Here is a 27,063-nt window from a genome sequence, read left to right as displayed (position 1 = left end):
ACCTCCTCTATTTTGCCCGTGAGGGAAGACTGGCAGGCGGTTATCGCCAGGAGGAGCTGGTTCGAGACCGCTTTCAAGGTGGGTTCAGGATCAGCAGAGTCCTCGGGTGGCAGTTGCGCAGCAGCTTGACCGCGAGTCACCGCGGCGCGCGGGGTAGAGGGCGCCTGGTCGCCATGTTGGGCCTCGTTCCTGGCATACTCTTTCAGCTTGTCTGCCGCCGATTGAGCCTTGCTAGGACCCATGTCTGTGTTCCTTGGCCTCCTCCGTCTCCTCTGCACTTGCCACTCGGTACTTGGGGCAGTCAGCTTGGCAGGATTACTCAGGATTAAGTATGGGGCACGGAGCGACTCTCAGATGCGTGCGCTCATGTCGGCAGTTAGCCACGCCCCCCGACACAACCCCTTTAAGTGATGAGGAAAAAATTAAAAGGGGTACTCCCAGTTTTTAAAATTGACGTCATATCAGTAGGTTAGATTAACGCACTTTACAGCTTTGACCACGCATTTCTGCACATGCACTTAAAGCACATATTCGCAGCCACATTTCTAGATCATTAAGTGTTTAATAAATATCTCTGCTTATGGAAAGTACATAAATAAAAAAAGATCGCTATTGAGGAGAAAATATCACTTCATATAGCAAGTGTAAAGCAACTAAAACCACGATTATAAAGGTGGGCATCCGCTTCATCACTTTTTGTACAGATTAACATAATCCCGATTGAAAAATCTCAAAACTTTGGCTGAGTTTGGTGAAACAAATAAAAATACATGAAGTGTACGGTCATAAACCTTTAGAGTCAATTAAAGTTTGCGCTGGAGATTCTGAGTCTTGAATATCGGATGCGTGGTCTGCATGATGGGTACACAGTCTTTTTTCCTGTAGGTCATGTACACAGTCTGGATGAGAAGCCTCTTCCGCCTCTGGTAGAAAACTTTCTGTAGTGGGCCTCATCTTCCTCTTTTCTACAGTTCTCATTTCTTCTTCCTGTTTTCTATTTTTTCTCACATGATGAAGATGTGATTTGGATTTTGTGTGTGCTACAGATAAAAATGAAAAACATTTTCAAGCTCCTTACAGTAAATAAAAACAAAAAAACAAAACAGTGTCTGCCACCCACCTGCCCACTCACGATCACCAATGATAATCCGTTTGCACAAATCACAGTGTCGACTAGTTCTCTTGCTCTCATTATTGTCAGAAGCAATTTCCACGGGCTTGATGTCGGGTAGCCGATTCTAAAAAGGTAAGAAACAGGCTAAACAGTTGAACTATCAACTTACTTAGAAGCAGCAGAACAAAATTCAAGAAGAGCACGTATGGCCTATAAGACTCCTCACGCTGATTAAGGCGCTCTCTCCCCAAGAAGAGATAGTAGCCCCAAATCCTGACTTGGCCCTCTCAACCAGTTAGGCCAGTAATCTCTGCTCTGCCCTGATGAGGGGCAATCACTACGAAATAGCTGTCTGCAGATGAGGTGCTGGCTTATTTAACATCCGAGTTACGTCTGAAGGCCTGTTTCAAGGGTAGAACATTGACTTATAGGATAGCTGCCTTACATCTGGTGGCATTAGAGGCAGAACTTGCTAAGAGCTCGTTTGCATTGCTTCTTCCCAGAATTCCAGAGGAGTATGTATGGCCTATAAGTCCCCTCACGCCAAAGGCGCTCTCCGCAAGGAAAGATGGTAACCCCCAAAAGCAGCAGAGCAGGATACTGCAGCTTATCTTACTCAATTGAACAGGACAATGCTGTAACAACCTGCGCTGCCACTACTAAGTCGCCTCCTTGCAGGTAGATAGCTCCATGTAAACAATTAAGTGGACCCTTCAAACAGGGAAGGTGGCGAGTTGGGACTCCCACTGATTGAGGCCTCATGCACAGGACCGTATGTATTTTGCGATCCACAAAAAAACGGATCCGCAAAAAATACGGATGACGTCCGTGTGCATTCTGTATTTTGCGGAACAGAGCAGCTGGCCCCTGATAGAACAGTACTATCCTTGTCCGAAATGCGGACAATAATAGGACATTTTCTATTTTTTTGTGGAACGGAAATACGGAAATAGAATGCACACGGAGTAACTTCCGTTTTTACTGCGCACCCATTGAAATGAATGGTTCCATATACGGTCCGCAAAAAAAACAAAACAGAATGGACACGGAAATAATATACGTTCGTGTGCATGAGGCCTGATACTGATGACCTATCCTGAACCCAGAAAACAATAATTACTCTTACCAGTAATTGTTTTTCTTGAAACCCATGACTGCACCTATGCAACTAGGACCTCCCATCCAGGACAGGAAACCTGAAGTGATAAAATGGTTCACACCCCCACCACACCTCAGTGATTCTAATAAACAGACCTCCAGAGTCGTGCCAACCTCCAAGAAAAAGAAGGTTGAAAACAGAAACGAACCCACAAAGTGGCAATGAAGACAACCAATCTAGTAAGTTCTTCTATCCCTTCTTATACATTCTGCAGCTACCGCATATAATTTTATATATATATATATATATATATATTTATTATATATATATATATATATATATATATATATATATATATATATATATATTCCTTTTTTTGGGGGGTACCATCATGGCTTTCAAGAAAAACAATTACCGGTAAGAGTAATTATTGTTTTCCCCTCACCCATGACGGCACCCATGTGAGACTAAACTATAAGATAAAGAATTTAGGGAGGGACTACAGCTTGTAGCACTTTTCTCCCAAAGGCTGCATCTGAGTCCAGATGCAGTCTGTAATGTCTAAGAAAGGTATGGGGAGAGCTCCAAGTAGCAGCTCTGCATATCTGGACCAGAGACGCATCCGCTTTCTCCACCCAAGAGGCCGCCACAGCCCAAGTGGAAGGAGCCCCGAATGCCGAAGGGGAGTTAGGCTAAGGGAAGAATAAGCCAGAGAAATAGAATTCAGAACCCATCTAGCTATAACACTAGTAGAGGCTTTACAACCTCTAGCTCTACCCAAAAACTGAATAAGGAGATTCTCATCTATTCTCCAAGATGATGTGGAGTCTAGGTAAAAAATTCAACACCTTCTAACGTCAAGGCAATGGAATTTTTCTTCCAACAAATCAGTTGGATTTAGACAGAAGGAGGGTAGAATCACATCCTGACTTCTATGAAAATCTGAAACCTTAGGCTGAAAGGATTGAAGTGGTCTAATAATCACCTTGTCTTCTAAAATGGTAGTATAGGGAGGGAAAGCAGAGGAAGCCTGAATTTCTGAAACCCGTCTAGCAGATGTTATAGCTAAAAGGAAGGCCATTTTGAAAGTAAGCATTTTAATAGAAATCTCAGTTAACGGTTCAAATGTCCCGGCTGAGGATGGGGAAAACCCTCAGCCGTGCGGTATCAGCAGATGGAGTCGCTGCAAGGCCAGGACAGAGAATTAGGGAGCTGGTCACCTCCTACACATCCCTAACTCTGACCCTGTCTCCTATCCGTATGAGCCAACCCTGAAGGTAGGAGGGCTCATACTCCGGAACCTGATATTCCTGCTCGCCCTCAGGGTGGCCCTGTACTAGGAGCAGGGTAAGACGACCCGTTCCTCCTAGACACGGAGGAACAGGAGTCTGACTGGACAAGATACATAGAAAGGGGGAACATAAACAGACATTTGACAATGACAGGTAAGTGAGACTAGTTCCACACTTACCTGCCACAGACACACAACCTGGAACCCACGTGCAAGTGCTGCTATCCACAACCAACATAAAGGACACAGCACACAACAGACATCACACGGGAACCCAGTAAACCATATGCTGCAATAACAGATAAACCATAAACTAACACCAGACATAACGTTTATGACAACCAGGGTGGCCCTCACTGGCAGATGGTAAATAAGCAGGGGGATGTCTCCAGCAAGCATGGCTGAAGCACCCTCTCTGACTACTGCCTTCCACTGAGGCTTTATAGGGCCAAGTAGCCACACCCACAGTCAGACACACCCAGTGATCACACACACTAGGAAGGAAGTTAACCCTTCCAACACCAGGGAAGGGAAAACAACAACTTAAAGGGGAAGTGCACACAACACATATAACACCCCGTGCACACCGATAAAAGGCACACCTATAAAGAGAGGTTGTCAGGTGCAACCGCATGCCTACTGCAGCAAGCTGCCTAGCACCGCTCAGGCTGCTCTGCTGCCACATACACAATGTTGCCAGCGGCAACCACAGGTGAGGCAACATCTTATAGCCCTCACCTGTGATTGACAACAACACCAAGACCGCAGGCAACTGCATGCGGTTACAGGAGTCACGACCTTGACCATGGCCGTGACATCAAATGGCTTTTGAGATCGGGCCGAAATAAACGTATTTAAATCCCAGGGGGGAGACAAGGTTCTTAAAGAAGGGTGCATTCTTGATGCTGCTGACAAGAATCTTTAAATCCATGGATGATCTGCTAATCTGGAATCAAAGAAAACTCAAAGCAGCTACCTGGACTTTTAATGTAGATGCTTTAAAATTTCTGTCTAGCCCTGCTTGCAAAAACTCTAGGATCTTTGGTATTTCGGGAGACTTACAGGGGTCTGGGCTATGTCCTAAGAAGGCTGAAAAAACATTCCAAACTTTTTTTTTATATTTTATTGAGGTAACCATCTTCCTACTCTTCAGCATAGTGGAAACTACATTGGCGGATAATCCCCTTCTAGCCCAAACTTCCCTTTCAAAAACCACACCAAAAGATGGAGAATTTCTGGGTTGGGATGGACTAGCAGACCCTGGTCAAGGCGATCCTCCTTCAACAGAAGGGTCCACGGAGGCTCTACTGCCATCCTTGGCAGACTGGAGTACCAGGACCTCTTTGGCTACATTGGAGCTATCAGGATAACCGAGGCTCCCTCTCTTTCTATTTTCTTCAATACCTGGGAATAAGGTAAAATGGAGGGAAGGCATACCCTAATTCCTGGCTCCAGTCCTGTGGTAACCCGTCTATTGCTAATGGGCTGTTCAAATGGTTGAGGGAGAAGAACCTCTCTACTTTTCTGTTGGCTCTTGAGGCAAAAAGGTCCACTGTGGGAAGACCGTACCTCTGGACTACTTGCAAAACAAATGTCTCCACTTAGGAAGTGTGCTATAACGTTCTCCTTCCCCTTCAGATGCACTGCTGACAGAAAAAGCCTTCTCTCCTTCGCTATATAAAAGATTTTCTGGCATAGAAGTAAAACGGGAGGGACTCTCGTTCCCCCTTGACGGTTTATGCGGGCCACTGCTGTAGAATTGTCGGAATAAAAGACAATCTTCCTGTGTTTTACCTCTGGTATAGCCAACTTCAGTGCCATCTCTACTGCCTTTAACTCCTTGAAATTGGAGGATGCTTTTCTTGTGTTCAAGTCCCATCTCCCCTGCCAGCATCTGTTCTGGGAGTGGGCCCCCCAACCCCAAGGGCTGGCGTCTGTGGTAATTATAGCTGGGTCCAGAAACGTCCATGGAACCCCTGCTGATAGATTCTCTGGAATTGTCCACCACAACAGGGAGAGTCTTGTCTTTGAAGAAAGGTGGAAACTCTGATCCAAGGAATAAGGGGAGCTGTCCCATGATTTTAGAATGTTTGCCTGAAGCTCTCTGGTGTGGATCTGTGCATAAAGTACTGCTGGAATTGCTGATGTCATCTGCCAGAGTGCTGCCATTGCTTCCCTGAAAGTACACTGGTAAGAAAGGAAGACTGACCATACTTGCTCCCTGATCGACTCCTTCCTTGGAAGCAGAAGAAAACTTCTTTGCAGATGGGAGTCCAGCTAAATTCCTAAGAAAATGCAAACCTGAGAAGGAATCTGGTATGATTTTTTTCCAGTTTATTTTCCATCCTAGACTTTTCAAAGTGGAGCAGAGGAATTTTATATCTTTTTTTAGTTTCTCTTGACTTTGAGACTATTAGAAAACCATCCAGATAGGGCACTAGCGTAATTCCAGACAGTCTAATGCCTCATGCAGACATCCGTGTCAGTTTTGGATCAGTGGTAACACGGACCGTGTTCAATCCGTGTTTTCTCCCGTGACAGATCCGTGTTGGGTCCGTTTTTTGCTGTCCGTGTTTCACTGACACTGAACAGCTGAAAAATTATTTTCAAAAGCATCTCTTCTTAATGATGCGTGAAATACGGATGCAACACGGATGGCATCCGTGTTGCATCCGTGTTTTTCACGGACCCATAGACTATAATGGGCGTGAGGGATTCAGGAACACGGACAAAGATAGGACATGCATCCGTGCTGAAAACACGGACTGTGCTAAAACACTGATGTGTGAATACACACTTTCAAATGAATGGGGACGTGAGCTGTCCACGGAAAACACGTACAGCACACGTACATGAAACACTGACGTGTGAATGAGGCTTTACAAAGGTTGCTACTTCTGCCACTATTTTGGTAATGACTCTGGGAGCCTGTGAAACCCCAAAGGGCAGTGCTCTGTATTGGAGATGCAGTAACTCTCCCCTGACCCATACTGCTGTTCTTAAAAACTTTTGGGAAGAAGCATGGATTGGAACATGGCAATATGCATCTTCCAGATCCAAGCTTGCCATCCCACAATCCTGGAAGAGGAGATCCACAGTTGATTTTATCGTCTCGATACAAAAATTTTGTAGACCAGAGATTTATTTAATTTTTTTAGGTTTAAAATCTGAATGTTTCATTTGTTTTTTTTTACCAAAAATAGAGGGGAATAAAACCCTTTGCCCCTCTCTGTTTCGGGAACCGGACAAACTACCCCTTTGTCCAAGAGGGAGAAAACTTCTAATTCTTAAGCATTTCTTCTTTCTGGACACGCTGTCTGGGCAAAAAAATCTGGTGGATGAGAAAGGAATTCCAGTCGGAATCCGTTTTCTATTACACTTAGGATCCATTTGTTCCGAGAAATGGACCTCCAGGCTGGGAGAAACTGAGATAGTCTTCCCCCCACCCGAGATCTGGCATCATTGTTTGACCTTTGGTCTATTGTCCTGGGACTTGAATTTTAAAAAAACTGATCTTTCAGGAAATTTTTCCCTGTCTCTCTTGTCACTCTGCCTACCCCTTCTTTTAAAACTGGCCTGGGATTTACAAAAAAAGGACGTTTTCTGAGGAATTGGGAAACCTCTCTTTTTATCTGAGGCCCTCTCTAGGATGTCATCAAGCGAGTAACCAAACAGCCTAGAACCCTCATATGGAAGAGAGCGGCGTCTAGACTAGGAACCCTGGTCCCCCTTGCATGATTTAAGCCAGATAGCCTGTCTAGCAGCGTTAGACATGGCAGCTGCTCTGGCAGAAAAAAACGGATCGCACCAGTAGAAGCGTCCGCCAGGAAATCTGCAGCTTTAGCAAAAGTAGGGAGGGAAGATAGTAATTCTTCTCTAGGTACTTTCTCCTTAATATGAACCTCCAGTTGATCTAAACAAAGCCTTAAGGACCTGGAAACCCAAGAGGCGGCAATGGCCGGCCCAAGACTTGCTGAAGCAGACTCCCAAGCCTGTCTAAGATAAACGTCTGCCTTTTTATCTAGAGGATCTCATAAACAGCCTAAATCATCAAAAGTTAGAGCCGATTTTTTGGCTATTTTAGCTACCGGGGCATCTACCATGGGTGCTCTGTCCCAGACGCCCGTAACTGAATCCTCAAAAAGGATATTTTCTTTTTACAGAATTAGAAATTACAAATTTTCCATCCGGATTTTTCCATTCTTTTCTGATAAGGGCTTCCATATTTTTATGAACGGGGAAAACTCTACGGCTTTTAGGGCCGAGCCCCTCACAAACCTGGTCAGCAATAGATTTAGGCAGTTTTACATTCTCTAATTGCATGGTGGCTTAAGTAAAGGCTCGGTATCTTCCGGTGGAAAAAGAGCCCTCCCCGCTGAATCCTCATCTGAAGAGAAGAAATCATCTGATAAGGACTGGCCGGATTCTCTTTCCTCGTCCTCCCCAGAAAAATCAGAATCAGAATCCTTATTATAGGTGGATCTTTCAGGAGACCTTGGGCGACTTCGACCGAGTGCTTTAATAGAAGATTTAACTTCTGACCGTACCAAGGCCTTAAAGAGGACCTTTCATCAGAATCAAGTATGTAAACTGAATATACAGACGTGTAGAGCGGCGCCCAGGGATCCCCCTGCACTTACTATTATCCCCGGGCGCCGCTCCGTTCTCCGGTTATAGCCTCCGGTATAGTCATAGTTAGGCTCCACCCTGCCGGCGTCTCTTTCTCCTATGCTGTAGCGCTGGCCAATCGCAGCGCTCAGCTCTTAGCCAGGCTATTAGCTGAGCGCTGCGATTGGCCAGCGCTACAGCATAGGAGAAAGAGACGCCGGCAGGCTCCACTGGGTGGAGCCTAACTATGACTATACCGGAGGCTATAACCGGAGAACGGAGCGGCGCCCGGGGATAATAGTAAGTGCAGGGGGATCCCTGGGCGCCGCTCTACACGTCTGTATATTCAGTTTACATACTTGATTCTGATGAAAGGTCCTCTTTAATATTTTTAGATAAGCTGTGAGACTCTTCTATAACCAGCTTATCTATACAAGCTTGACATAGTGGTTTAATATAAGAGGCTGCTAAAGCTACTCTACATCCTCCACATTCTTTATGTTTAGCCTTTCCGGATGATTTCTTTGGCGTTTTTGCTACCTATAATAAAGCAAAAATAACACCCAAAATTAATTAGGAGAGGATAAATCTCATCCATAGTAGAGTCAAGCTTCCCCACTCCTCAGGACCAATACCGGGGCTTGTGGGCCTCGAGGGCCACAAGGCTAGCTGCCTTCTACTGTGGCCAATTTGTAAAGCGCGCCTCGGATCTTTTTAACCCCTAGGCCCAAAAATACCTAATCCAAGGTAGGGAGGATGCCCACACCCCATCACGGTGCCCAGAGATGACATCGATGAGCCGGAAGGGGCCGTCCTGGCGCGCATGCGCAGAGCGCAGGGAAGCACGCGCCACCATCTTGGAAGCAGGGCGCCGGGCATCCCGCTGCAATGGACCGGGAGCCGCCTGAACACGGCCACGGCGGCTCCCCACAGAGGCTTGGGGGGAGGCAGGAAGAAGAGCAGGCTCAGGAAGCGGCTCCCCCAAGGAGACTGACGCCGCAAGGGATAGGTCTCTTTACGGTATAGTAGACCCGGACCTCCCCAGCCTCCCGAGGTGAGAACCAAAATCACGGCAGGAGCCAGAGCTCCTCAGGTACCTCCAAACCTGGGGATAGGAAACCTGAACTGAGGTGTGGTGGGGGTGTGAACTATTTTATCTCTTCAGGTTTCCTGTCCTGGATGGGAGGTCCTAGTCGCATGGGTGCCATCATGGGTGAGGGCAAAACAACTTTAATTTGTAGGAAAGAGGCCAAACCCTTTAATTCTCTGTGAATGTTATATATTTTTTTTTATTCAGATAGTTCTTTATTATTGCTTTTCAATTTTTTAACATCATTATGTTATGCTTTTAGACAATAAGTAGATTCATTGTAAAAATACATACAGTAATCGTAGGAATGTGAAGTTATTTAAAGTACCAACCTGTAAAAAGCTGCTAACAATCTGTTTTGCAGGTGACAGAACATGTTTGTCCCAAGCAGAGATATCAGTAACATCCAGTCCATACACACGAGGTACATTAGGTCCAGGACCTACAAATGAAGTTAAAGGGGTTATCTAACTATTATTTATTTATTTTATGCACTTATATAGCGCTACTATATTCTGCAGCTCTTTACAGACATTAGTAACCAACTGTCCCCAATGGGGCTCACAATCTAAGGTCCCTATTAAAACTAAGAGCTACATCACTGGCACCACATGGTATATATCCTGGGGCAGATTTACTATTAAAAATGTGTTCGTTTTTTGGCCCATTTTGCACCAAAAGAAAAACAAACTGACGTGCATAGTTTGCATCACATTTACTATTTTATGTTTCAAATGCTTTATTGAAAAGTAAAGTACCATTGAGTAAGAGCATCTTGACATAGCAATGTGATATACATTTTAAGTATACATAACATGTAAAAATAAAAAAAATTTTTTTTTTTAAATAATAAGAACAATATCAATCGTCAAATGGAGATCTTATAGTGCAAAAGCGTTTGACATACAAACACATATAGTCAACATATTTAGAATATTCTTATACAATATTGCCATCATTATAATGATATGCTTTGTTGTATGTTAGCGGAGTAGGAGGATGAAACCCAGGGTTCCCAAAGTTTTTCAAATGCCTCAAAAGTATCCATACGAATGGCTGAAAGCTTTTCATATAACAGAATCCTATTAATTCTATCTAAGACTGCTTGATAGCTTAATAAACTAGTTTTCCACTTGTACGCTATATGGATTCTGGCGGCCCACATTTACTATTTTACTAAGCTTTTTACACCTTGCCAAAAACAGGGTGTAGCTATGTGGGAAAGAGGCATGGCATAAATACACCTTTGGACACCCAAAAATGCATCAAAATATAAATGGTGTAAACTTAGGCTACTTTCACATTAGCGTTTTCAATTCCGCTATTGAGAACCGTCATAGGATCTTAATAGCGGAAGAAAACACTTCAGTTTTGTCCCCATTCATTGTCAATAGGGACAAAAATGAATGAAACGGAATGCACCAAAATGCATTCCGTTCCATTTGGTTGAGCTCCCATCGCGGACAGAATAACGTTGCAAACAGCGTTTTTCTGTCTGCGATGTGGTGCGGAGCAAGATGGATCCATCCTGGCACACAATGTAAGTCAATGGGGACGGAACCGTTTTCTCTGGCTACAGAAGACATAATACAACCGGATCCGTTCATGATGGATGCATGCTGTTGTGTTATGGTAACGGAGGCGTTTTTGCAGATCCATGACAGTTCCGCAAAAAACGCTAATGTGAAAGTAGCCTTAGGCTAGACAGTTTTTTGGGCACACTGTATAGTGCCCCACTAAGTTCTAACTGGACATACCTGTAAAAATGCCTATTTTTATTTGAGTCTCCCCATGATTGCAATACCTTTCCTCAGATTGATGGGACTAAGCATAGGCCCTAGGTGGCTGATCTTATGAAAACAGCAATGCTATTATTTTTTGCTCACAATTTGACGCCTTTTCTACAAAGCAGCACAAAATAGCGTGTGCAGTAAATTGTGCCTTCTGCTAAGAATATGGCAGGTACAGGAGCTGCCTTCCATCTGCTCTCCCTTAAATATGAAACTTTGCATGAGCACCTGTTCCAGGCCTGCTTTGTGCCATACTATGTGAGGAGCAGCTGCTGACATTGGCTAGAATCCAAGAGTGGGAGGGCGAGGAGAGACAGGCTGGGGATATAAGGAGAACAACACAGAAACAGGGTGACGGGGGACACCTAAATGGGAAAACTTAGTATGTACGGACATACTATGGACTACCTGCTGATTTACCTGCAGCAACTTTACTGTATAATCAAAGTGAATGAGATTTTCTGCAGCGGAAATTCCATCCCTTGTGACTATACCCTAAATATTAGGATCTGTCCATTAATTTATGCAAAGTAATTTGGAGATACTTCATTTTGGTATCGGATGTAGAGGGTCAGAATTGTGGACGCACCTGCCGGATAACATTCAAAGAAGTACAACGCTGGGTTGTCCCCTGAATGTGGTAGCTGGCCTTTGCAAACAGAGCCTAAGGTTACTTTCACATAATCAGTATTTAGTCAGTTTTTTTTTCAATCAGTATTTGTAAGCCAAAACCAGGGGTGGGTCCAAAAAACAGAAGAGTCACAAATATTTTCCATTATACTTCTGGTTTTGGCTTGCAAATACTGATGCAAAATGCTGACCAAATGCTATGTGAAAGTGGCCAAACAGTGATGCCACCTAGTGTGGCAGTGACTGTGGCACCATGTAGCTGCTTCGATTTTTTTTTTTATAAATGGCTGCATGATTTTGGCAGAAAACAGATGTTTCTCCCACAAAACCAAACAGCATTTCCCCACATGGATTTATGTTTTCATTCAAAATCATGCGGCCATTGAACACTCAATTTAAAAAACGGTGTGGCCGTATGCCCCTGTGGTTTGAAGCCACGCGAATGCTGAGAAAGTGTGAACTCACCCTAATAATGATGTGGTATTTACAACTGTTAAGGGTACCTGCACATGTTGTGGAATACACATGGATTTTCAGTGCTGATTTTATTGCAGGAAAACCACAGAGTTAAAAGGGGTTTTCCGAGATTATAATACTGATGATCTATCCTCTGGATTGGTCATGAGTATCTGATCAGTGGGGGTCCGACACCCGCCAATCAGCTGTTTGCGAATGCAGTAGCGCCGCGGTCTTATTGCAGCTTTCTGTAGGCTATGTGACGTCATGTTCATCGGTCACATGGCCTAGACACAGCTCAGCCCCATAGAAGTTTATGGGTGTCGGACCCCCACCGATCAGATACTGATGACCTATCCTCTGGATAGGTCATAAGTATTAAAATCTCAGAAAACCCCTTTAATACGGTAAAGTGTACGAGGTTAGACAAATGTCATGTACACTTTGCTTTTTTCTTACATTCGGAGACTGACCTTCGATGCAGGTTTTGAAATCCACAGCATGTCAACTGTTTGTGCTGATCTGCTCAAAAACAGCATCAAATCTGTACAGCAAACTTCAAGTAACACATGCGTTTTTTTGCGCAGGAACACACAGAAAACCACACGAAAACCTGTGCGGAGTTTCTGTTGGTAAACTTGCACCCTTGGGGGTTTTCTGGGTCTTCTATATTGCGGACCTATCCTCAATGTGATGAGTGGCGGTCCGACTTCCAGCATCCCCACCGATCAGCTGTTTGAAGCGGCCACAGCATTCAGGTGAGGGCTGTGGCCTTCTCGCAGAATAGCAAGCCCAGCACTGTCCATTGTATAGCAGCTGTGCTTGGGAGTACAACTCAGGCCCTTTCACTTGGATGGGACTGAGCTACAACGTGGCCATGTGATCAATGATCATAAAGTCACAGACCTAGGAAGACGCCATGGCCTCTTCAAACAACTGATCAGCAAGGGTGCTGGGAGTTGGACCCCACCAATAATATATTGATGACCTATCCTGAGAATAGTTCATCAATAAAGAACACTTGGAAAATCCCTTCAGTTTCAAAGAAATCCTAATTTACTGTGCACAGAAAGGTGACAGTTAGATGGCACAATGTAAGGCAATGTTTAATGAGAATACATACGTTTCAAGAATCTGTTTTGCACCCACTTATTTTGTTTTTTGGCATATTTTTGTGTTCTTTGCTTCAGAGCCTCGATACCTATAAAATAAATTGACTATAGATAATTATTTTTACCAGTACTTTAACATATATGATATGTGTAGCAGTTCTGTAAGGTTGCAGGCCGTGGTATCCACCATTTTACCAGAAAATATAGTGATGTATGCTGAATGTGACATCTGTGACACAGATATGGACCCAGTCTGAATAAAACTTATTTGCATGCAAAACTATTTTATAATATTCTCCCTTGTTACATGCCATAAACAATTTCCATTCACTTTTCAATGACAGTCAGCAGAGAAAATCAAAATTGTGAGTTAATAGATTATAAACTGACATAACTTAAGTACAGAACAAATAAGCTTTTCTCACATAAAACTGGAAAGCCCTTAAAGCGGTACTCCAGGACCGCAAACCCCTTTTTACATGTGTGTGTGCAGGGGTTTAAAAAATAAAAAATCTCAATGGACTCAGCACTGATACACATATTACCACTGGGGCCACTAATTGGCCGGCAATGATGGTACGCACATAGATCGCACGTCACATTTCCGGTCCAGCAGGCACCAGAAGCAGAGGAAAAGCGACTTTAGTTTTGGAACCGGAGTGTAAGTGACAGCCGAGCCTATTTTCTTTTTTTTCTTTAAACCTTACAACCTGCTTGCATATATAAAAAGGGGTTCCAGATCTCAAACAACCCCTTTAATAGACTCTTAGAATATGAATATAAATCCAGACTCGAGAAATACAAAAACAAACATGACAAAAGTACAAGTAATGTTATTTAACCCCTTAAGGACTCAGCCCTATTTCACCTTAAGGACCAGGCCATTTTTTGCAAATCTGACGTGTCACATTAAGTGCTGATAACTTTAAAATGCTTTGACTTATCCAGGCCATTCTGAGATTGTTTGTTCGTCACATATTGTACTTCATGACACTGATAAAATGAAGGTAAAAAAAAAATCATTTTTATTTATAAAAAAAAAATACCAAATTTGCCAAAAATTGGTAAAAAATTGCAAATTTCTAAGTTTCAATTTCTCTACTTCTATAATACATAGTAATACCTCCAAAAATAGTTATTACTTTACATTCCCCATATGTCTACTTCATGTTTGGATCATTTTGGGAATGATATTTTATTTTTTGGGGATGTTACAAGGCTTAGAAGTTTAGAAGCAAATCTTGAAATTTTTCAGAAATTTTCAAAAACCCGATTTTTAGGGACCAGTTCAGGTCTGAAGTCACTTTGCGAGGCTTACATAATAGAAACCACCCAAAAATGACCCCATTCTATAAACTACACCCCTCAAGGTATTCAAAACTGATTTTACAAACTTTGTTAACCATTTAGGTGTCCCACAAGAATTAATGGAAAATAGAAATACAATTTCAAAATTTCACTTTTTTGGCAGATTTTCCATTTTAATAATTTTTTGCCGGTTACAAAGCAAGGGTTAACAGCCAAACCAAACTCAATATTTATGGCCCTGATTCTGTAGTTTACAGAAACACCCCATATGTGGTCGTAAACCGCTGTACGGGCACACGGCAGGGCGCAGAAGGAAAGGAATGCCATACGGTTTTTGGAAGGCAGGTTTTGCTGGACAGTTTTTTTTTTGACACCAGGTCCCATTTGAAGCCCCCTGATGCACCCCTAGAGTAGAAACTCCATAAAAGTGACCCCATGTAAGAAACTACACCCCTCAAGGTATTCAAAACAGATTTTACAAACGCGATTAACCCTTTAGGTGTTCCACAAGAGTTATTGGCATATGGAGATGAAATTTCAGAATTTAAATTTTTGGGCAAATTTTCCATTTTGATCCATTTTTCCCAGTAACAAAGCAAAGGAATGCCATACGGTTTTTGGAAGGCAGATTTTGCTGGACTGGTTTTTTTGACAGCATGTCCCATTTGAAGCCCCCCTGATGCACCCCTAGAGTATAAACTCCAAAAAAGTGGCCCCATTTTAGAAACTACGGGATAGGGTGGCAGTATTGTTGGTACTAGTTTAGGGTACATATGATTTTTGGTTGCTCTATATTACACTTTTTGTGAGGCAAGAGAACAAGAAATAGCTGTTTTGGCACCGTTTTTATTTTTTGTTATTTACAACATTCATCTGACAGGTTAGATCATGTGGTATTTTTATAGACCAGGTTGTCACGGATGCGGCAATACCCAATATGTATACTTTTTTTTTTATTTATGTAAGTTTTATACAATGATTTCATTTTTGAAGCAAAAATAAATCATGTTTTATTGTTTCCATAGTCCGAGAGCCATAATTTTTTCAGTTTTTGGGCGATTACCTTGGGTAGGGTATGATTTTTGCGGGATCAGATGACGGTTTTATTGGCACTATTTTGGGGTACGTGTGACTTTTTGATCGCTTGCTATTACACTTTTTGTGATGTAAGGTGACAAAAAAAATTGTTTATTTAGCACAGTTATTATTTTTTATGGTGTTCATCTGAGGGGTTAGGTCATGTGATATGTTTATAGAGTCGGTCGATACGGACGCGGCGATACCCAATATGTATACTTTTTTTTACCAATTTTTTTTTAACTTTATTTGGGGAAAATGACGTTTGTTTATTTTTACTTGAAACTTTATTTTTTCACCTTTTTTTTCGTCCCACTGTGGGACTTGAACTTTTGGGGGTATTTTCCTTTACAATGCATTCCAATACTTCTGTATTGGAATGCATTGGCTGTATGAGTAATACTGTATGTATTACTCATACAGCTTCTGGGGCCTGTGAGATCCAGGGGGCTGGATCTCACAGGCTCTTCACCGGAAGGAAGGCATCGCGCTGCCTTCCATGCCATCGGGTCCCCCCCACAGCCCCATGGGGACCCGATGGCACTGCTGCCGCCCGCACCATAAAAAGCCGCAAACCGCAGATCTGAATTGACCTGCGGTTTGCGGTGATCGCCGACACGGGGGGGGGGGGGGGTCACAGGACCCCCCCACGCATTTAGCCGAGGTGCCTGCTCAATGATTTGAGCAGGCACCTTGTTCCGATCACCGCCCGCCGGTAATCGGAACAACACATGACATACCGGTACGTCATGTGTTCTTAAGGACTCGGGAAACATGCCGTACCGATACGTCATGTGTACGTGAAGGGTTAAACTAAATCTGTCACCTCCAAATTCCTAATTTGTAATAATAATAATAATCATAATAATAAAAATAATGTCCACACTGCTCAGCCTTGTTTCCCGCAAACCAGCGCTGCAATATACACTGCCTGTCCAAAAAAAAAAAAAGTCACCACCTGGATTTAACTAAGTAAATAGTTATGAGCCTCCTATTGGATAATTACTACATGGACGATTATCTTTCAGCTGGCAACAAGTTATTTAACCCCAACTGGTGCAATGAGTTGCTTCTCATTTCTTTAACAACCATGTCGAAAGACACATCTCGTGGTCGTGGAAAAGATGTTGGCATGCATCAAGCAGAGAAAACATCTAAGGAGATTGCAGAAACTACTAAAATTGGGTTAAGAACTGTCCAACGCATTATTAAAAACTGGAAGGATAGTGGGGAACCATCGTATTCGAGGAAGAAATGTGGCGGGAAAAAAATCCTGAATGATCGTGATCGGCAATCACTTAAACGTTTGGTGAAATTAAATCGAAGAAAAACAACAGTAGAACTCAGGGCTATGTTCAATAGTGAAAGTAAGAGCATTTCCACACGCACAATGCAAAGGAAACTCAAGGGATTGGGACTGAACAGCTGTGTAGCCGTAAGAAAACCACTAATCAGTGAGGCAAACCAGAAAAAAGGCTTCAATTTGCTAGGGAGCATAAAGATTGGACTCTGGAGCAGTGGAAGAAGGTCATGTGGTCTGATGAGTCCAGATTTACCCTGTTCCAGAGTGATGGGTGCAACAGGGTAAGAAGAGAGGCAGATGAAGTGATGCACCCATCATGCCTAGTGCCTACTGTACAAGCCTGTGGGGGCAGTGCTATGATCTGGGGTTGCTGCAGTTGGTCAGGTCTAGGTTCAGCAACAGTATGTGCTCCAAGAATGAGGTCAGGTGACTACCTGAACATACTGAATGACCAGGTTATTCCATCAATGGATTTTTTCTTCCCTGATGGCACGGGCATATTCTAAGATGACAATGCCAGGATTCATGGGGTCAAATTGTGAAAGAGAGTTTCAGGGAGCATGAGACGACATTTTCACACATGGATTGGCCACCACAGAGTCCAGACCTTAACCCCATTGAGAATCTTTGGGATGTGCTGGAGAAGGCTTTGCGCAGCAGTCAGAATCTACCATCATCAATGCAAGATCTTGGTGAAAAATGTATGCAACACTGGATGGAAAAAAATCTTGCGACATTGCAGAAGCTTATCGAAACAATGCCACAGCGAATGTGTGCCATAAGCAATGCTAAAGGTGGTCCAACAAAATATTTTGGTGGCAACTTTTTTTTGGGACGGGCAGTGTATTAAGAGGGCTTTTCTCCATTATGTGCATGCACGATCAAGAGTCCTTGTGATGTCTTCCAGCACCGGTTTGTTGGGGCACTACTATTCATATAGTACTATACTTAATAGGGCTTGCAGGACAGATTCTATTACAAAAAAAAAAAGGCATCTCTCTTCTGATACATGACTGGTCACCTTTCTGTAGAAGAATTTCTGCCTGCTCAGGCGAAATATCCTTAGCCACCAAGTATTCATGGAATTCCTTAAAGCCGATAGATTGGAAAATGCCATGCTGGTAGTCCTGGCTAGAAAGCAGAAAGGTTACTTAGTTGATATTGCCATAGCTAACCAAAAAGTAATGCTGACTTTCTAAATGGCCTAATAACCTAGAATCATTCCTATGCCCTACATTAAGCTAACTTTCCTTATTAGTATATAGTATATTATAAAAAGAATTGCCAAAAATAACACCCACGTACAAGACCTACCCTGATTGAGCAATGATCTTCTCATTGTAGCGTTTATGAAAGTCTTGCAGCTCCTTAATCAGCCCCATCTCCAGCATTTCATCCACTCTGGCATTTAGTCTAGCATTAAGAACTGAAAAACAGATTTCTAATGAGAAAGCAATTCAGAAACTTACAAGTACACAAACTGTTATTATTCACATATAATATCTTATCATATAGGTCAAGTACATTTCAGTGCCCTGCATCATTTATTTATTGGCCCTTACCTTCCTGGTCTGAGTGCAGCCATAAAATGCAGTGATGTGGATATCTCAAGGCCCCTCCTAAGGGGCCACCTCCATCTTCTTCTTGCTGTCGTCTTAGATGCTCTGTATGGGAGATACCCGACTCTTCATATACCTGCAGGCTCCTGTGTGACAGACACACTGTCATTGGGTAATCAGTCACTGTTTAGGACATGGGAAAACTACCCCCCAAAAGGTCTTAAAGGTCCCACTCAGCATCAAATTCAACAGGCTCCAGACACATCTCCTAGAAGGCCTTAGGGAAGGGAGAAGTTCAAACTACCTAGATTTCCTAAATGGGTTACAAGTCAGATCTCGCTGAAAAGTATGTCACTAGACAGGCTTAGCAACTATTCACCTGCCGCTCACACAAAGTACACCATGATACAAATGAGACTGCCAAGTATTCCTCGGTTCAGAACGGCAGTTTACCCTCACAGGCTCCACTGCACGTGTTATGGTCATGAAGTGGAGACAAAGAAGGTGAAAAACACAAGCGGATATTTTAAAAGGGTACTTAGACAAGAGACATTTATAGCACATACAAAGGATGTGCCATAATTGTCTTATAGGAACGGTGTCTCATTTCTTGTACCACTACCGGTCAGGAAAATGGGGTCCATGACAAACATTTCACTATGAAAGCCAACGGGCAGTGGCTGCAATGAGGACAAGAGGAAGATGTGAGCAGGCTGGATAACCCTAGCTAATGAAGTTCTCATTCACACGACCGTATGGTCATTGTGTCTGTGTTGCAGACCACGAACAGCGGGTCCGCAATACACGACACTGGCCATGTGCACTCCATGCTGCGGTGCAGACCCTCTGACTTGAATGGGTCCACGATCCGCTAATTACAGCAAAAGATAGGAAATGTCCTATCTTTTGCAGAGTGGAGGCACGGATCGGAAGCCTACAGACACACTTGGAAGTGCTTCCGTGGGCTATTTTGGGGATCGTTGACCCATTTAAGTCAATGGTTCCGCACCCCAGTACGGAGTTCACACGACTGCTGCCCGTGCATTGCGGACCACTATTTGAGGTCCACAGCATGGGCACGGTGGCCATGCGGTCGTGTGAATGAGCACTAAAACATATGGAAACAGCTAAGTGAACTTTGCATATGCCATGAATACCCCTTTAAAATCTACTGTAAACATATACTGCGGTTGGGAGGCTTTGCAGCTGCTGGTTATAACAAGCTTAGGGTACTTTCACACTTGTGTTAAACTTTTCCGGTATTGAGTTCCGTCTTAGGGGCTCAATACCGGAAAAAAACTGATCAGTTTTATCCTAATGTATTCTGAATGGAGAGCAATCCGTTCAGGATGTCTTCAGTTCAGTCACTGTACGGTTTTTGGACGGAGAAAATACAGCAGCATGCTGCGGTATTTTCTCCGTCCAAAATTCTGGAACACTTGCTGGAATGCCGGATCCGGCATTATTTTACATTGAAATGCATTAATGCCGGATCCGGGCCCAAGTGTTCCGGTGCGGTGCGGTCTGCGCATGAAAAAGATAAATACCGGATCAGTTTTTCCAGATGACACCGGAGAGATGGATCCGGTATTGCAATGCATTTGTGAGACGGATCCGCATCCGTCTACAAATGGTGTCCGTTTGCATACAGATTGCCGACGGAACTGCCTGCCAGAATCCAGCAATGCAAGTGTGAAAGTAACTAATAGTTGTGTGACTGTTATGAAGACGGTGGCTACATGAGGATGATTGCATGTGCAAGTCTCAATGACATGGTCCAACATCTACCCACTCTCTGGCCTACCACACAAGAATGTGGAAACTTATTAAAGCGTACGCACATCTATATTACCATCTAACTAGTGGTCCCCATAAGGAACATAGAGGACAGGGCAGTGGTAACCAGCTATCAGACTCCCGGAGTACAAAATAAAGTAAAAGTAGAACATTTCATTCTAGTGTTTTGTCTTTTTATAAAGGTTTTCTACCCTTACTGGTAACTTTTATATACGTTTCTGTTTAATAATCCCATATATTGGACAACCTGGCTTTTGCCAAGTTTAGTTAAAGCTATCACTTTGTCATATATTGATGATCCATTCAATGGGGTCTGACACCGAGCACTCCCGCCGATTAGCTATACACTGCAGCCTCCGACACTGGTGTCAGAAAGAACAGCTCCAAAGAAAGTGTAGTGGCCGTGCCAGGTTACTGCAGCTCAGCCCCAATTTAACTGAATGCAATAACCCAGCACCGCCACTACACTTTAAATCAGGTATACTCAACCTACGGCCCTCCAGCTGTTGTAAAACTACAACTCCCACCATGCCCTCTGTAGGCTGATAGCTGTATGCTGTCCGGGAATGCTGGGAGTTGTAGTTTTGCAACAGCTAGAGGGCTGCAGGTTGAGCATGCCTTCTTTAAATGAAGCTGTGCCTTCAGCTCCATTTAAAGTACTAGTGCACCGAAGGGTGCAGGGAACAGTTGATTTTGGGGGGGGGGGGATGCTTGAACCCCCATGTCAGAAACGGATGACCTATCCTGTATTCTATGAAATATGGCTGAATTTATGAATAGAATAAATAGGATACCCACCTTGCCACTTTACGTTTATCATGCGGGTGCAATTTTGCAGCCATATCTGGGTCCACATTTTTCAGCCGTGCATGAAGTTCAAAAGAGTCCAATTTTTCCAATTCAGTTTTCTTGTCAGTTATGACTTTACCTTCATGGAGACCTGTCTTTACCAAGGGATAAGAACCCTGCAATTTCTAAAACACTTAGGGCTCATGCACACGACTGTATGTATTTTGCAGTCCGCAAAAAAACGTATACACAAAAAATATGGATGACGTCCGTGTGCATTCAGTATTTTGCGGAACTGAACAGCTGGCCCCTAATAGAACAGTCCCATCCATGTCCGTAATGCGGACAATAATAGGACATGTTCTATTTTTTGCGGAACAGAAATACGGAAACAGAATGCATACGGAGTAACTTCAATTATTATTTTTTTGCTGACCCACTGAAATGAATAGTTCCGCATCCGGTCCGCAAAAACCCCCCAAAAAAACTGAACGGACACGGAAAGAAAATAAGTTCGTGTGCATGAGCCCTTAGGAGGAGATTTATCAAGGACTGGTATTTCATGCTGGTCTTTTAAATTTCCTGCCATGCCAGAGGATGCAACTAATTTATGACGAGGTGCAGGCCTTGTCATAAATTAAGCGCATACTCCAGCAGTCTATGCGCCAGAACTAAATCTACGCAGCTCAGAGCTGCCGTAGTGTTCTGTCTTGATTTGTGCTTGAAAACAAGCGCAAATGAAAATAAATGTGGCTGCCCAGCTGGCCTGTCCATGCCATGCCCCCTTTTCAGAAAGTGGCAAGGGCAGCGCAGAAACGCCACTTGCGATAAAATTTGTTCCGCAAAATACGGAATGCAGAAGGACGTCATCCATGTTTTTTTCGGACCGCAAAATGCATCTGGTCGTGTGCATGATCCCTTAGTCCAAGAACCAGGAAACAAAAGAGCAAGCAAAAAGTTATGAAAACTTTTGACACGCAAAAAGTGGATATGGTATACAAACCGTGTTAACTAGAACGTTCCATAGTAGTGACTCGATGTAGTAGTTTGTCCCTCCGACCACAATTGGAATTTTCTCTCTTGAAAATATATCTTCAATGTGGATAATTAAGGAGTATAAATGCCACTAGTGGTTACAAGTACACGATCATGTTGTCCGCTAGAAGAAAGGATATCAGGTCCACTACTTTATTTCTGAAGTCAACTACTGTAAAATTTGTGACAAGTGGATCCACGCAGCTGATCATGTGGTGCTTACAGAGTTGCTGTTCCTCAGCTGTCACTTTATTAGTGATGATATCCAAGCCCTGGTATACCTAAAAGAGACATCAAATCATAACCAACCCATACCCACAGCTGTACCCAAAACCTGCCCACCGAGCTGTAAGGCCAGACAAACACGAGGGAGTTCAATGTGAGAAACTTGCTGCGTGTGGCAGTGTGAGTTCGCGTTCTGACCTCTACTTCTCTGACATGTGATGTATAAAGCCTCATGCAGACGTCCGTGGAACACGGTCCGTTAGATACCGGATTGGCATTGCAGGAGCGCATGGCGTTATTGGTTGCTATGACGCCGTGCACTTCGTGCCGCCGCTGCTGTATAGTAATACACTCGTATAGATCCTACGATCATTCATTAGTCAGACTGCATAGGTTAAACCCAATTTTCAGAAAAATAGCAAGCGCAGTGTAAATGGGCACAAAGTCACAAAATTCGATGCAAAAGGGGCTTACGAAAAATTTTACACGTTTTCTACACCAGCCTTGGCATTGGCGCAGACTTACTGAAGTGTCTGTGAGATAAATCTGTCTAAGGCTCCATTCACACAACCGTATTTTTAGTCCTCATTCAATACACATTTTTTACGGATAGGATGCGGACAGCACACTGTGTGCTGTCTGCATCCATATGTGCATTTTGTAGCCCCGCAAAAAGATAGAACATGTCCTGTTCTTGTCCTTTTGCGGGCAAGGATGGGCAATGTTACAGCTAATCCGCAAAAAAATGGATGCAACACGGACGTCATCCGTATTTTTGGCTGATCTGCATTTGGTGGACCACAAAATACACACGGTCGTGTGAATGCACCCTTAAAAAATGTGCACTCTTTGGTGCATCTAGGTGGTTTCTACACTTTTTCCCCCCCAACAGGCTTGACATGGGGCCCACCCAATAGTTGGTATAAAGTCAGAGTCCCTTCACCAAATATATCATCCATCCTGAGCCCCTGTGATAAATCTGTTGCAGGTCTAGATAGCCGTTATAAGCTTCCGCCATCTTTGCAATCAGTACATCTAAGCCATTGTGATATAAGCCCTATGGGAACCTATGTGGAAAAATAGCTGCTTGTTGTTGCAGGTGAATTCAGAAGCACAAACCCCGCAGCTTACAATTGAAAGTCTAATGACAGCATGCTGGGCCCCATACAGAACAGACATAGCACCGCATCTGCAATGCATCATCCATAACTAGCCAGAGACTCTCCGGAGCAGATTTATCCAACTGGTGGAAAAGAAAAGAACCAATGAGAAAGGTGGAATCTGATTGATACTTGCCGGCTGAGGCCGGATCTTATTGTTAATGGTGCCGGCGGGCATTCAGGCAGTGCCGGATCCAGACAGCTCTCAAACATTAGTCTTCCACCAGTTTGATAACTCTTCCTCCTTGACTTTCCCTATGTTGTGGCTCACATTACAGCTTCACTCATTTGGGCCTCTTGCACACGGCCGTTCCGTGCATTGGGGACCACAATTTGCGGTCCCAAATGCATGGGCAATGTCCATGCGGCGGCCGGGAGGATCGAGACCCATTCAACTTGAATGGGTCCGTGAACCGTCCGCACCGCAAAAAAATAAAACATGTTCTATTTTTTTTGCAGTGCTGAGGCACGGACAGAGACACCATGGAAGCACTCCGTGGTGCTTCACTGGGGTTCCGTACCTCCGTTCTGCACCGCAGCTCCGGATTGCGGACCCATCAAGTGAATGAGTCCGCATCCGTGATACGGGGAGTACACGGACAGTGAAACGGCGGTGTGCATGAGGCCTTACTCAAACTGCAGTAAGCAATGAAAGCAGGAACTGCCTGGTAGAGAAACCAGAATAAACATGACTCCACGGTTCAGAAACGAGAGGATGTTAATTCATAAAGAAAAGGGAACTGAATCCCAACATGTTAGAGTAAATTCACAAGATTGTCCATTTTGCATCCATGAGTACATCTAGTTTCTGTCCATGTTTTTAACAGCTGTTTGCATCCGATTTTAACGATGGAAGAATTTAATTGGCACCACAGTGCCCTGTAGCGCCCCCAGTGTCTATAATGATCATACCACTGCGGCGGCAGCAGGAAGCGCACAGCGCCATAGCAACCAGTGACGCTGTGCGCTCCTGCACTCAGAAGAAATCCAGGCCGGTATAACACGGTCCACGTTCCACGGACGTGTGCATGAGGCCTAAGGCAAAGTGCTTACTGGTTATTACATGGCGCCTGTAACTGGAGGGCAGGAGGTGGTAATAACCAATGAGCGCCAACCTCTGCAGTGAAGGAAAGCGCCGATTTATGAATAGGAGGTAGGATGGAAGGAAATGTTGCCACCTTTGCAGTTTTTTTTCTGGTAAAAATTATTTTTTAACAGTCTTGCAGCATGGCCCCTGAAATACAAGATGCATACTTACCTGCTCCACGCCGATCCTCCGTGCTGCCTCCATCTTCTGGTCTTTGCGCTGTTAACATCCGGCTGGCTATGGCCATGGTCACATGCACCTCTCCAGCCAATGACAGGCTTCAGCAGTGACATGCTGCTTGTGGCCACATCACCGCTGAAGACAGTCATTGGCTGGAGAGGTGCATGTGACCATGGCCATAGCCACAGGCTTTTGTGGTGCATGCCGTCATAGCATTCCGTTATGGTCCGTGGTAGCGGAATCCATAACAGGGTTGTTAGATAACCCGAACCTGTACGCCAAACTTGAAAACACAAGTTCGCTCAACACTAGCTGGTATAATCGTGCTGCTGATCAGCCGATAAATGAGCAATCACTTGCTTGAATTATCGGCAGCAGATTTCCCTGTGTAATCAGGAATATGCTATAACCAATCGCTATCCTCTGGATAGGTCATCAGTATCTGATCTGTGGGGGTCTGACACCCAGGACCCCACCAAACAGCTGTTTGAGAAAGCACCTGCGCTCATGTGAGGGCCGCAGCCTTCTCTCTGCACACCTCTGTACATTGTATAGCGGCTGTGCTGGTATTGCACCTAGCCTTATTCACTTTCTATAGTGCTGAGCTGCTCCTAGGCCACGTGACACATGAATGTGTCCTCACTGGCCTAGGAAAAGCAGGGAGAAGGCCACGGCGTTCACAGGAGCACCAGTGCCTTCTCAAACGTCTGATCAGTGGGGGTCACGGGTATCGGACCACCACCGATCAGATACTGATGACTAGAGATGAGCGAAGCGAGCTTCAGATGCTACATCTGAAGCCTCTTTGCTTAAATTTTTTTTATAATACTGTACGGAGATTCGTCTCCGTACACTTTTAGAATATATGGGCTCTGATGAGCTGAAGTAAGTTATTTGCGAAGTCACGTGAGAGATTCGTTGAATAACTTCAGTAGTTGATTATTACAGTGAAAAACCACTTCAAAACTTAAAACTGAACTCGTCTTTGGTTCCCAGTGGTAGCTTGGAACCGAAGCAGAGTTTGGTTCCAAGGTTTTTCACTGTAAGACCTCATGCACACGACCGTTGTGTGTTTTGCGGTCCGCAAATCGGCACGGACAGCCATTGATATAACTGCCTATTCTTGTCCGCAAAACTCGGACAAGAATAGGACAGGTTATATATTTTTTGCGGACCCCGGAACGGAGCAACGGATGCAGACAGCACACGGAGTGCTGCCCGTATCTTTTGCGGCCCCATTGAAGTAAATGGGTCCGCATCCGAGCCGCAGTTTTGGACCAAAACAACGGCCGTGTGCATGAGGCCTAAGAATCAATTAAATTATTCAAGGAAGTCTCGTGCGACTTTGCGAATAACTGTCTTCGGCTCATCGGAGCCCAAACGTTCTAATACTGTACGGAGATCAATCTCCGTACGGTATTATAACAATTTTTTTTAGCGAAGCGACTTTGGATGTGGCATCCGAAGTCGCTTCACTCATCTCTACTAATGACCTATCCAGAGAAGCTCAGAAAACCCCTTAAAGGTATTTAGAAACTAGAAGTGCACGGTGTGCTTTTTCTTTTACTTTACAAGCATTTTCCCCCAGCTTAAAAAAGGCTGTATGTGAAGGCGGCCAGATATGCCAGCTCTGCAGCACTTAATACTGCTCCATATGAACATGACCTAACAACACAGCACATGGATGGACTGAACGCTGGGCAGTGTAGAGGTCAGTACTTTTTGGAACAGCCATATACCAGACAGATGTTTCTACCGTACACAGCTGTATAAACAGGGCGCCATGTCTCCCCTGGTCCTGTCACCTGCATGGAGTCCGCGCTGATCACTTCCCCTCCGAGTCTCCGGCCCAGCTGAAGGGCCAACTTGGATTTGCCGGTCCCAGTGGCCCCTAGAATAACTACCAGTGGTAAACAACGTTTCACACTGTGCGCCGCCATCTTTCCGTAGCCGCGGCCCGCCCACCGCCAAGAACAGGAAGAGGCAGAGACCGTCCCTAGCAACCAGCTTTCCCCCTAGCGACGTTAGATCACAAAGGAGGTCAGACTGCAGAAGATGAGGATTCCTGTACATTGTACATTATACATCAGGGAATCTGGTGCATGATTTTAGGGAGATTTTATAGTACTTTGATACAGGGACTGGGTGCCTAATACTATTCAGCCCGCCAAAAACAACAGAAACATGCTAGAACTGAGTCTAACTTGCCAAACTGATGACAGAAAATTCCCATTAACAGCAAAAAGGACATACGGCTGTATTCACATTGGCATCCGAGGTTTTATCAGATTTGAGGCAACCACTGAACCAATTCGATGGACCCTATTATATGTCAAAGATGTTCCAATGATGG

At 44.1% G+C, this 27,063-nt stretch overlaps 1 protein-coding gene across 3 annotated transcripts; it reads right to left on the bottom strand.

Annotated features, from left to right (window-relative positions):
• Positions 1 to 397: 397 nt before the first annotated feature.
• TRIT1 (tRNA isopentenyltransferase 1) lies at positions 398 to 26,664 on the bottom strand. Of its 3 annotated transcripts, XR_005777590.1 has the most exons (12): positions 26,516 to 26,664; positions 22,199 to 22,339; positions 22,027 to 22,122; positions 21,033 to 21,199; positions 18,441 to 18,583; positions 18,193 to 18,304; positions 17,900 to 18,009; positions 13,202 to 13,279; positions 9,535 to 9,644; positions 5,299 to 5,789; positions 1,121 to 1,238; positions 1,025 to 1,040 (listed from the first exon to the last, which is right to left on the bottom strand). XR_005777590.1 is itself a non-coding variant. In XM_040424647.1 (11 exons), exons 1-11 carry the CDS (start codon positions 26,648 to 26,650, stop codon positions 784 to 786), a joined length of 1,467 nt encoding a protein of 488 aa, XP_040280581.1. In that variant the 5' UTR covers positions 26,651 to 26,664; the 3' UTR covers positions 398 to 783. The 3 variants fall into 3 exon arrangements, 2 of the variants coding, with proteins under 2 accessions (XP_040280581.1, XP_040280582.1); XM_040424647.1 differs by lacking the exon at positions 5,299 to 5,789 and having other exon boundaries at positions 398 to 1,040; XM_040424648.1 differs by lacking the exons at positions 1,025 to 1,040; positions 1,121 to 1,238 and having other exon boundaries at positions 5,129 to 5,789.
• Between the last annotated feature and the right edge of the window lie 399 nt (positions 26,665 to 27,063).

This window comes from Bufo bufo, chromosome 3, assembly GCF_905171765.1.
Source record: "Bufo bufo chromosome 3, aBufBuf1.1, whole genome shotgun sequence".
Taxonomy (NCBI): Eukaryota; Metazoa; Chordata; class Amphibia; order Anura; family Bufonidae; genus Bufo; species Bufo bufo.
The sequence above is the reverse complement of the archived record's forward strand: the minus strand, read 5'-3'. Positions and strand labels throughout refer to the sequence as shown.